Below are 12,870 nucleotides of genomic sequence, written 5' to 3'. Positions count from 1 at the left end.
CTGTAAAATCCTTCCTTAAGGTGGTATGGAACATCTTTTGATATGAATATGGATTAAAGTATATTATAATTTAAATGCTTTCACAGGTTTAGAATTTTCAAATTTTAAAATATTTAACAAAAAATCGGTCGATGCAGATTTGAATATGATTTAGATTAAACGTCGATGTGCTTTGTAGATAAAATGAGTTTTGTACGTTTTCACATTAATCTATAAGAAATACAGACAGATAAAACACAACACAACATCTCTTACAAAATCTCGCATGCAACAAGTTGGTATCATTTGAAGTATAACATAAATATATAGATAAACACATACAATTACATAAAGTTTCACACACAATACACACAGCAAATATTCTCTGATAATTGAAGGAAATTATATTATATAAAGAAAACATTTAATCAATATTACTTACAGGAAAGAGACAATCCCAGAAATACCATTTTTAAAATTTTTTAGTAGTGAACATTTTTGTTTGAATTTGTAATAAGTTTGTAAATAGGACATGTAGCAATATAGAGTGACAAAGAAAAATTGAATAACGTTTATAACAACTTACTTGTTTCGCTAAAAGGCACGATTTGAAGTCACGGAGGATTAAATATACTCTTAAATATAACATTGAAATACTATAAATTTCTATTATTTCATCAACAGAATTCATTCTTTCGACAGTGAAAGAAATAGTATTGATATAAACTTAACTTTTTGGCATTTCATTGATTTACGATGAACATGACCTATACTTAACACTTGACCAGTATCGTAACTTAGGGATTAGTTAAGATAAGGAATTTATATCTACATATTAAAGAACGACATGAGATCAAAGTGGGGTTTAGCTCTTCTTTTTGGATTTTTCCCGATTATATGCACTGGTAAGAGGTTGAAATCGAGATTGTACATTAAAATAAAAAAAAAACGAAATTATGGATATTTTTTAAATTTGACCAATGTCTCTTGCATTTCAACTCAAAGCTTTCCATAAAGTTTTGTAAAGTTTTAGGTAACATATTTTTAAATTTCAGTCCCGCTGTCAGACAAAGAACTTGAGGATTTCAGAGCCAAATGTCATAGTTATTCACACCATAGTGCACAGACTATTTTGGAGGGTACGTGAAATGCAATTTATTGAACCACATGTGAAAATGTTAAAACAAAATGACTGGTTTAAAAAAAATTGTCAGACAAAATCAATAACTTAAGGTACGATTTTTGACTTCACAACATCTGAAAATCTGAGCAAACTGATTTATAAGTGTTAGTCTTCTTTACCTGTGTGTGTCTGTGTTCGAATCATATATCCATCATCTTTCTGGCTACTTGGATTTTTATATTATTATTTTTTTGACAGGCGTGATTTCAACAGTAAACAATATACTAAATAGTAAGTAAAATTACTCTTCAATCATATTTCTGTTTGGCGTTATATAAAAATTGCAAAACAGGAGTAGGATTAAAATTAAATATTAAGAAATATACATTATTAAAAATATACTGATAGTAAGATTGTGCTTTTTTTTAGGATGAATTGCCATCGTTTCTTTTAATATTGGAAAAAATGAGTGGATTTTAATATCGAAGCATGTGTCTCAATTATGTTATGACAAGTTTTTAAAAATGGCAAAACTTGATTTGATTTTCAGTACACAGTATATATAATTAATTTTGTCCATGAAGCAATAAGATTACTACGTGAACACAAATTTGTCAATCAATCCAACATTAATGATGAAAAAGTAATCAAAAGCTATACATAAAACTAATACGCTATCAGTTCAAAGTCTTTGCAAATTCCGAATTTGATTACATTTCGACAAGTCTTTATTATTCGAAAGAAAGCAAAAAAAAAAAAAAACTTTTTGTATGGTAAAGCGTTTTTTAAATATAATTTTACTTTTGAATGTTGAAATTTCATCGTCTATGTATAAACCTAAAAACCCAGACATAAAATTAGATGTAGTATATATATTATAGGTGTTTATGTTTTAAAAATTGATTGAAGTACATAAGAGTTGTGAATCTTTTGTAAAAGAAATGACATGAACTAAATTAAGATTTCTTTTGTTTTTCAGATGCACTGAATGGTAGGTTCTGACTTCAGATACTAAAAATTTGTTGATTTCTTTTTGTTTGATTATTAGAGATAAGTGGTCAAGTCTATTTTCAGAACGAAGAATCTCTATCGCGATAAAGGTAAATAAGCTAATACGTTTGGATTACGTTTAGATTTTCTTTTCCCTTCATGATACATAGGGTCATAAACATTTTTTAAAATTTAGGGTAGATTATATAGATAACCATCTAACCTTCATAATGAAACACATCTCTCTGATATCAGAGTTTTTCTTCAATATTTATTCTCATATATAAACGATTTCTTTTAAATATAATGCATAATCATAAAGTCCATAATCAATATTTAAAAAGAAATATATATATATGCAAGAAATTTAACAACTTCAGGCAAATTGACCAAAGACTTATTCTAAAAATGTATTTGTTCATTCCCTCAATCTTTGTCAACATTAAATTTATTTTTAAACATTTATTTGAATTTAATCTTTACAGTAATAAAACTGAAGTAAAATTAGATGTTTGATTTAGTTGGCTGTTTAGAGGATTACTCAATCGGGGTATTGTCTTAGTAAGTCTCAAGCTGTATTTTTCTGCGTAATGTGAGCAATGGCATTAGCAACATTAGACAAGTATTTACCACAAGCTAAATTGTCTTCCCAAGAAAACAAGATTTCTTAGGATTTCTTTCTTCATAAATGTATTCCTCTTTGTTGGTCACACTTCCGAGGAAAAAGAAAAGCGCGTTGTTCAGTTTTTACAACAACACATCAATACAAGCAGAGATTTGATTTTTAGAAATGATTCCAAAGAACTTTACAACACATATATGTATACTAGAATATGGAAGGACCTGTCCATTTGGCTTACTCTTGGACGGTGTTTTGTAATTTTTGCCTTCGAATAATGTTTCAATTAATGTTCTTCCAAGTATTTCTAAAACCCACTTGTATTTGAAATTTAGAAGTTAGTTGTGTAGAAAAAAAAGTGACACATTAGGACCAATTTATCAAATTATGACTATAGCTTTCCTCTTCAAATTTAGTTATCTTACAATAAAAACAATATTATTCACTTAATATCTGCTTTTATGTACAGTTAGGAATATTCCACACATCGATATCATAATCTTTTTATCAAATACAAGATAAACGATGAAAATAGTTCAATTCAATTTCATATTATCCTTAAAATACTTTATCATTTTTTTTTTTTGTACAATAAAACAATCTGAAAAATTACTGATATATTGTTTATATGTGAGGCAAATGTTTAGCAACAGACTTGAAACAAGAAATTTGCGTAAATTTTCTTACAAAACTTAATTGACTTGAAATCTCCTTAATCAGACAAAAATATTCTGGGTAAATTGTTCAAATCTTCAACTCCCACGAAAAATATGATTCAACAGCACCCGAGAGTTGTCAATAGAGTTGACAGTCACGAATATATATATATATATATATATATATATATATATATATATATATATATATATATATATATATATATATATATTTATATTTATATATATATTAGTTTTAATACATGCAACAATCTGTCATTGACTTTTAAAAGGTATGTAATCTAAACTATTTAGATTACTTTTAGATGATTTTTTAAATTTTAAACCAACATTATCCGGCTGTGATCCAAGGTACATGTATCTGCTCGATGCTTAATGATCTAACCCTACACTTTCCATCATATAAGTTCATCGACATTATCTTGACATTATCTTGAAGGCTCTTCCCATTGAACTGAAATCGCGCTTTCAAGAAACCAATTGACGCAATTTCTATTAAACAAATCAAAGTCATTCCTATGTTTAATCAAAGTCATTCCTATGTTTACACATGTATAAATTAATTTTCAATAAATACACCCAAGCTTTACGAAATCATGCAATATTATATCATTGCAAATATAGATTTTGAAACAATCCCCCATTGACTTGTAACGGCAAAAGCGTGTTTACCAACTTACATGTACTCTTACTCTAAGTTTTCCAATGCCGGGATAATACCTTGATGTGAAAGTACGTTTCTCTGATGTAGACATTTTGTAGTTTATTGCCGAAACAGTTTTGTTTTGTGTTTATTCAGAAAATTATCTTATAAGTATGGAGACAGTTAGATTTTTTCACTCTTTTAGTAAACGGTGGTTGGTCAAAATGGTATACACAATCCAGATGCAGCGGAACATGTGGTAGGGGAGTAATAACATACATCCGGTATTGTAACAATCCAACTCCAGCTTACGGAGGCCGCAATTGTCATGGGCCATCGACTAAGTATAAAGCTTGCAAATTACAGCCATGTCCAGGTAAAAATGTTTATCCTAGTATACAACCTCTACAATAACTAGCCATAGTTGATATATCTTAATAAGTATTAGTTGTATGAGGAAAATAGAGGTCACTGTATAGTGACCGTTCGTTGACCAACCTGAATCATTAGACTGAAATCTCATTATCGATATTTTCAACCAAATTTAATAACTATGTATGATATCAAATATCTATTGTAGAAGAATGATAATTTTTTTTAATCTTGATGACATAATTCGAAATTTCAAAGATTATGAAAAACGTTTTTTGTGAAACTGATTTCTTTCATGAATACGGGACACGATAATAAAGAATGTATTGCTACGTGTGGTTATTCATTTTTGCCTCAAATAAACGAGATATCAAGTTGAAAACGCAACATGTGAATGTTGGACATAATTTCACATATGTAAAAGTGCATGTAACTGAGATGTAAGCCGTTTCTCTGCTGCCGACATGTTGTAGTTTATTGCCAAACTTCCTCGATATGTAGAAATCTTATATAAACAGACACCCCTGTCCATGTTATATACAAATTGCACGTAATATGCTACCGTTGGGGGGATTCAAACATAATTTTAAACACTTTCGTTTTTTATCCAAATCGTTATCTCATAATTAAAGACACAGTTGAATGATTTCACTCTTTTAGTAAACGGTGATTGGTCAGGATGGTATACACAATCCAGATGCAGCGCAACGTGTGGTAGGGGAGTAATAACATACATCCGGTCATGTAACAATCCTACTCCAGCTTACGGAGGCCACAATTGTCATGGGCCATCGACTATGTTTAAAACTTGCAAATTACAGCCATGTCCAGGTAATATTTTTTATACAGCTGTTATAATAACCATCAAAAGTTGATTAAATATCGCATATCAATATATAATATTAGACGTGTGAAGAAAATAGAGGTTACTGTATATTGTCCTATTTTTAACCAACCTGAATCATTTGACTGAAATCACATTATCAATTTTTTAACCAAATAAAATATGTATGGTATCTTTTATCTATTGTTGATGAATAATAGTTCGGTTTTCTTACCGTTATTAAATATTTTAAATGTCATAGGTAATACAAAACGATTTTGGACACTGATTTCTTTTTTGAATATCAAACACAATATTAAAGAGTATCAGCCTACGTGTAGTAGCTCCATTTTTTTTGACTTTCTTTACTGAGATATCATCGTGAGAACTCAACATATGAATATAATTGTAACACGCTTTATTTATCGTTCCTGGTTTTGTGGTTTTCTGAAATCCCACAGACCTGGTGTAAGCGATACATAGCACTAGGTTAATCTGTCTGTATTTAGAAAATTTAACTTAACCAATATCTTGTCGCTATGCCTGTTTCTCCGTATATATATGAGTTGCATGATTCCGTTGATCTATTGATTGATATTATCAGCTTTTCAAATGAATGATCCACTGATGAATATCTTAACATGGCGATTTAAAAACAAACTGTATCATGTATTTCAAAGTTGTCCTAAACTGATGCGGTTAAAACATAATCCTTAGGGTTTTTTCGCCGTACATGTATATGGTTTAGTCTCTTTTGCATTCTATTCTGTATGAAAAAAGTATAAAAAAGGCCAATGAAAACCTGATGGCATTTTATTGCTCAAACAATTATTTAAACTAGATCTATATAAAACTGTCATCTTCCGCAAAAATAAAGTTTAGAACTCTGAAATATTACTAAATAGTAAGGCAAAAGCAATCAGACCTGTTAAATTTAGACACATTACGCAGAAGCTTCAGGTGTTTTGATATTCAATAACAACAGATCATGGAAATAGTAAAAGTGTGTATACCGGTAATTTAAAGTCGTTTGTTTCATAAAAATAAAATGTTAATGAGTATGTGAATTATTAAAAAAAATAGGGAAAAGCAATAATTACTTAAACAAAGAATAATAATTTATGTTCAACAGTATGTTTGTTATCTCTAACTAGAATAAATTAATTATTCAATTAAGATTAATGCTTGGATAAGGTATTTATAAGGTCAACTGAGTAAACTCAGGTCCTCTATTGCTATCCGTTCCGTCCGTCGTCGTGCGTGGTTCGTCGTGCGGTAACAATTTTACATTTTTAACTTCTTAAAAACTACAAGGCTAATTGTAACCATTTTTGGTGTGAGGCATCTCTATGGTAAGAGGAATCTAAATTATTAAGTTGGTGGCTCTACCACCCCCGGGGCACCACAAGTGGGGCCAAATATGCCAAAAAGCCAAATTTTCAAAAATCTTCCTCTCTACTCCCACACATATTTGTTAAAAACTAAATGCATGATTATGATGTCCATGAAGCCCTCTACCAAAATTGTGAAATTCATGGCCCACTGGGTCAGGGGTTCAGGCTCTAGGGTGGGGCCAATATGACTATATAGCAAAATGTATTAAATCTTAGAAAATCTTCTTCATTACTCCCATACATATTTGTTAAAAACTAAATGCATGATTATGATGTCCGTGAAGCCCTCTACCAAAATTGTGAAATTCATGGCCCCTGTGTCAGGGGTTCAGGCTCTAGGGTGGGGCCAATATGGCAATATAGAAAAATGTATTTAATCTTTAAAAAATCTTCTTCTTTACTCCCAAAAATGTGGGCAAAATACTATATACATGGTTATGATTTCCACTAACTCCTCTACCTAAATTGTGAATTTCATGGCCCACTGGGTCAGGGGTTCAGGACATCGGGGGTGGGGGCAATATGGCAATATAGTGGTAATGCATATAACGTTTTAAATCTTCTACTATATTCTCACACATCTGTATAAAAAACTGACTTCATAACTATGTTTACCAGGAAGTCCTCTACTAAAATTTTAAATGTCATGTGCCCTGGGGTATGGGTTTTGACTCTAGGGCAGGGCCAAAATGGATGTATAGGTGTTAATGCAGATCATGTTTAAAAATTATCTTCTTTACTCCCACACACCTGATAGGAAAACTGAATTCATGAATTTGTGGACCAGATCTTTAAGTTTTTCGCCAAAATTATAGGTTTCATAGTTCTTTTTGAAAGATTTCAGGCAGGGAGGTGGTCGTTATTACAAATTTATAATTTTTCTTCTCCAGAATGAAACCCAATTAAATGAATATATGAGATTCCTCGACAAGTTTGTGTATGGGCTATATATACTACTCGGGTGACTGTTAGGGCCTATTGGCCTCTTGTTTTAAATTAATGGTTAAAATGCTAGAGTAAATATTAAATATTTCACTTGCACATTGTTTTTCAATAACTGAGAATGGCGATTTTTCTACCTGTAAAATCTAAGTTTATCGTGTAATGTAAAAAAAAAAGTTACTACATTTGTTATCATAATACTATTTCGAAATAGAATATAATAGTTTTTAAAAAGAAACTGCTCACCGTATTATTCCTCGTATTGCTCATTAAAAAAACACATAACGAAAGGTAACGACGGATAAATATGTATTCCTTGAATATAAACATAACATATGATTGAGCTTCGACGTCTACGTATCAATTTTGGATTCATTTTGGGTAAAATTGCGTCATTTTTCAGTTGACGGCGGTTGGTCTAGTTGGCAAAATCCAACGCAGTGTAGTGTCACGTGTGGTGGAGGATTGAGAACACGGACTCGAACGTGTAACCACCCAACTCCAACAAATGGCGGCCACCAGTGTCAGGGGAGATCACTCCAGAGGGAACATTGCAATACAAACCCATGTCCAGGTTAACCTCTTAAGGACATTTTATTTTTTATCTTGTGCATATGCATATTTTATTAGATATATAGCTAGTTAAAAGCAGCAGAAACGAGTATACCCTTTTTTAAACTTGTTCAAGATAAGATTAATCATATAAACTTAGTCAAATCAAAACGGTCATATAAACATGTCAAACTAAATGAGTTATACAAATTGCATTTTTCCAGTAAACGGTGGATGGTCAAGTTGGCAAAATCCATCGCAGTGTACCAAGACGTGTGGCGGGGGAATGAGAGTACTGACACGGACGTGTACCAATCCAACCCCAGCCAATAATGGTCATCATTGTTGGGGAAGCTCACTCAAAATCGAACACTGTAACACTTATACGTGCCCAGGTGAAACTCATATAAATATTTTATTAAACTCTTGTATATGCATTTTAATGAAATATGTAGCTCTTTAAGGTGGACCGTGAGTTCACCGCAAAAAAATGTACAGGAAGACATACTCTGAAAAATTGTCAAATCGTTTCATCAGATTTACTGTTTATCATAGAAAATTTTAATCGAAAATGCCTACGCATTTGTGTATATGATACCGCCTCAAATTTAGCATTGCTTGTGATATTGTTTTGACGCATTTCTAATGGAATACATAGGAATATGAACATTAACCTTTTTTTTGGTTAAAAAGATATTTTGATTATACTGATATGTCGCTTGCCCCTGCATTACATCTAATTGATGAAATATTAATTTTTTTTAAAACACAGCACGTAAAGTATTAAAATAATTGTGTTACATTATTTCATTCAGAGATACATTTTTTGATTTAAGGATTATTTCACAGTTTTTAATCATATTTGATTTGACCAAACTTTTCCACTGCTTATTGTTTTCCGCAGTGTAGGTTATATCAAGTTGTATCGACTATTTATTTCTAATGCTCTTATGGCTACCCTTGACAAAATTTGAAAATACAGGTACATCTAGCTAGAGACTTTTACTTTTAATTTAATATTAAGGGTCCTAAAATTATTATCTTATTTTTTCAGACATCATTCTGAAAAAAAAACCAGCTAGTGCATGTGCATGCTAATTGTTCAAAAATGGCAGTAATACATTCAAAAGTACGAAATGTATTGACCAATTTTCAGGTACAAAGCACATTCTTTGTTTTTTGCCATCAGCCCCCACGACACTACCAACTACCATACCATCATCAACACCACGAACTGCAACAACGACCCCGCGAACTACCACAACGACACTGCCAACTACCACAACGACACCGTCAACAACCACTACGGCACCGCTAACTACCACTACGACACCAGCAACAACCACTACGACAACACTAACTACCACTACGACACCAACAACAACCACTACGAAATCACCAAGTACCACTACGACACCACCAACTATCACTACGACACCAGCAACAACCACTACGACACCGACTACCACTACGAAACCAACAACTACCACAACGACACCGACAACAACCACTACGAAATCACCAAGTACCACTACGACACCAGCAACTTCAATTACGACACTACTAACCATCAAACCAACACCACAAACTACCACTACGACACCACCAACTACTACTACGACACAACCAACAACCACCAAACTTCAATTAACAACAGCAAAGTCGACACCAACTACAACAAAAGCAAGATTTTTTACAATACGAGCCTTACCATTAAATGAAAATAAACAAACATTGTAACAGTAATGCATAAGCATTACACGTCATCTACCGGTTTGTATTTCTTTATGAAAGCTTCGAAGCATACAATTATTTAAGAATGAAATGAGATGTTACATGTATTCTTCAATACAAGATAACAGAACAGAGGAAATTCAAACATTACAGCTGATATCGAAATTAAATATAAAATGAGTAAAATAACTCTTTATTTTTTCTCCTTAAATTTCGCCAACTCAAGTATGTAATCGCTGGTTAATATTTGTTTAAACAATGCACTGTTATGCACAATATCATTTCCTACCGTCTTCTGTACCAAGAATCAAATTAAACAGTGAATATTGAACAGAATGGAGTGTAAAAAAGTAATTTGCTAAAAAATATGTCGATCAGACGCTAAAAGGTATAATTTTGATCTGTTATTTACATTTTTAATCTGTTCAGCAAGTTTCGCAGGGGTGTTAAGGAAGCATATGGAATCTGAGTTACATGTTATTCCGTGAATTCACAAATCTTATTATGTACATATTCAAATATCTAAGCAACGGCAACAGTTTACGTGCGAAGGGATACTTGAAGCATGCTAAATATATTTGTGCCTATTTCGTAAAGTAAATTGAGGTTAAATCTTTCAATGCGTTGACATTTTCACTCGTGACCGTGGTTTTACGTTGTTTTGAATTTCGTTTATGCTTTTTAACTTGAGGGGAAATATTGCCTGTATTTTGGAATTTTTACGTATCGAATCAAATATAGACTTCGGTAAATCAGACAGTTCATTGTTTACCTGCGCAAAATGAGCAAAATCTGATGCACTAACGACATTTTATATTATAAATACTATACATTCTATTGGTAATTCGGTACGATCGCTACGTTATGGTTGATTATAATGCAACGTGTTTTTTGCATTTTCAGTATTGTATTTGCTGCTAGAAATATATATATATATATATATATATATATATATATATATATATATATATATATATATATATATATATATATATATACATATATATATATATATATATATATATATATATATATATATATATATATATATATGGCCCAGTGGTTAGCGCGGTGGCCGCTCACTGCTAGGAGAATGGGTTCCACAGGTCGTGATCAGTTCAAGCCCCGGCTGGGGCGGAGGTGGAGCTCCAATAAGATGAATTTCTCTGTGCTTTATATATATATATATATATATATATATATATATATATATATATATATATATATATAATGAAAAAAATTGTGTTCTTTCTTTGTTTTAGTGCATGTTTTCTCTTTACTAACCATATTCAGCTGTGTCAAGTTTCGAATTATAAGCAAGATACAGAGCTTTGCTCACAGAACTGAGGCAATGCTTTTGATCATTTTGAATAGGAAATTCCAAGTTCAAAAATCTTAAGTTTACTGTAATTAACTCTTTTGAACAAAAAGTTGACTAAAACCAAGCTGAATTGTGAGTTCTGAATATATATTGCATATAATTCTACAATTGACGCCAACATTTTGATTAATCACTAGAAATGTCTCACTAAACATTAAATACTTGAACAGAAAAATTAAAAGGATGATATGCTGTAACAACTTTTTGGGGCCCCCTCCTTATACGATGAATCTACACCAACTTTTATTGGATTTTCAGACACAAATAAAAACGACTTCTTTAAAATAGTTTAAAACCTTACTATTACGAATATAAATATATTATCGCTATTCTTAAGAAAATAGCGGAAAATCATCTTGATTATTAGCCATTTGTTAACGTTGATTTTGAATAAAGATGAAAACAAGTATTCCTTTTAAAGGAATGATCGGCATGAAATACACTTGGTCAACTCTGTAAATATAATATACGCTACATGTAGTAATATATATATTTTAATGATTTCCGAAATGGCAAGGCATTAAAGAACTTTACACTTAGTAGGCGAATCATACTTCCGACTAATATTCTTACGCATATGTGAAAAAAATCGTGAATTGAATCATTATGTATGTAACCCTATAAATTTTGTAAAATGATAAGAGTAACGTTTGTAGTAATCTACGTCTAATTATAGATTTAAATAAGGTTGTCATCGCATATTAAATAAAATAGTGCAAGGCGCAATGCGTACGAAAATAGTTAAATTTGCCGGATGCCTCTTATGGACACAACTGTGATCGACCGAAGCCGATCACAAAATAGTGGGCCTAAGGTGGCAGGGGATAGTTTCGAAGGAAAGACCTGATCAAAATTTTGAAATAAAGGGAGAACCTGTGGTTTGGCTGGTTATTTGAGGGGTATAAATTGGTAGACTATTTATTGCATTCATTTTGTGGATAGAGGAGCTCATGTCAATTTCATTGATATGCGACACTTTAATACTGGTAGCACTTTTCATCAGATATGGAATGAAAATGCGAAGCTGTGGCCAAAATTTTCACTTTCGGTTTTGTGCTTGAAAAGTAGGGTGGGTTCAGAACACGAAATGTCACTCGAAAAGAAGGTGATTGACCCCCCATCAATTGGTGATTATTTGCATGGGTATACATTAAGCTACCAATCCAATGGTAGTTTATGGCAGTTGCTCGGGACTGGAGCGTGGTTCTGGACCCGTGAAAATGTGAAAAAAGGGCAATTTTTCAGAAAATTTTGAGACCGTCCCTGGCTATTCTTATAGTGCTATATGTAAGTTGTACTTGTTTTATTCTGAAATGTTTAAAAATTCTCAAGAGTCGGGACCATGTGTCCCCTGCATGCAAACCAATTTTAGCAAATTTAAAAACCCACTGAAAAATTAAATCTCATAAATGAGCACTATCTGCCTCACATTTCATCGACCAAAAAAACTATCCCCTGCCACCTTCAAGAAAATGTCAAATTTTTACTAGGCTTGGAGTTAAGTAATATGGGAACAGAAAAGATGTTCAATGTGTGTAAAATGGGAAACTGGCTGAATTTTTATGATTGATCAACCCTGTGATGAGATTTAGGGGCCAAAATGTAACAGGGGGTGGTCCTAAGAAAAAGTGCAACTTTTTA

At 31.9% G+C, this 12,870-nt stretch overlaps 1 protein-coding gene and 1 long non-coding RNA gene across 3 annotated transcripts; both read left to right on the top strand.

The window, feature by feature from the left end:
- The first annotated feature begins 8 nt into the window (after positions 1–8).
- LOC128177598 (uncharacterized) lies at positions 9–1,393 on the top strand. The gene is made up of 3 exons (XR_008242853.1): positions 9–884; positions 1,035–1,118; positions 1,361–1,393. It is a non-coding gene; the product is annotated as an uncharacterized LOC128177598 (long non-coding RNA).
- A 2,848-nt stretch (positions 1,394–4,241) lies between these two features.
- LOC128177595 (integumentary mucin C.1-like) lies at positions 4,242–10,695 on the top strand. Of its 2 annotated transcripts, none has more exons than XM_052844368.1 (5): positions 4,242–4,407; positions 5,064–5,234; positions 7,966–8,136; positions 8,339–8,509; positions 9,304–10,695. In XM_052844368.1, the coding sequence occupies exons 2-5, from the start codon at positions 5,201–5,203 to the stop codon at positions 9,852–9,854; spliced, it is 927 nt and encodes a 308-aa protein (XP_052700328.1). In that variant the 5' UTR covers positions 4,242–4,407; positions 5,064–5,200; the 3' UTR covers positions 9,855–10,695. The 2 variants fall into 2 exon arrangements, with proteins under 2 accessions (XP_052700328.1, XP_052700327.1); XM_052844367.1 differs by having other exon boundaries at positions 9,271–10,695.
- The last annotated feature ends 2,175 nt before the right edge of the window (positions 10,696–12,870 follow it).

The sequence above is a fragment of the Crassostrea angulata genome, chromosome 3 (genome assembly GCF_025612915.1).
Source record: "Crassostrea angulata isolate pt1a10 chromosome 3, ASM2561291v2, whole genome shotgun sequence".
NCBI classification, from domain to species: domain Eukaryota; kingdom Metazoa; phylum Mollusca; class Bivalvia; order Ostreida; family Ostreidae; genus Magallana; species Magallana angulata.
This window is presented reverse-complemented; position numbering and strand designations above follow the sequence as displayed.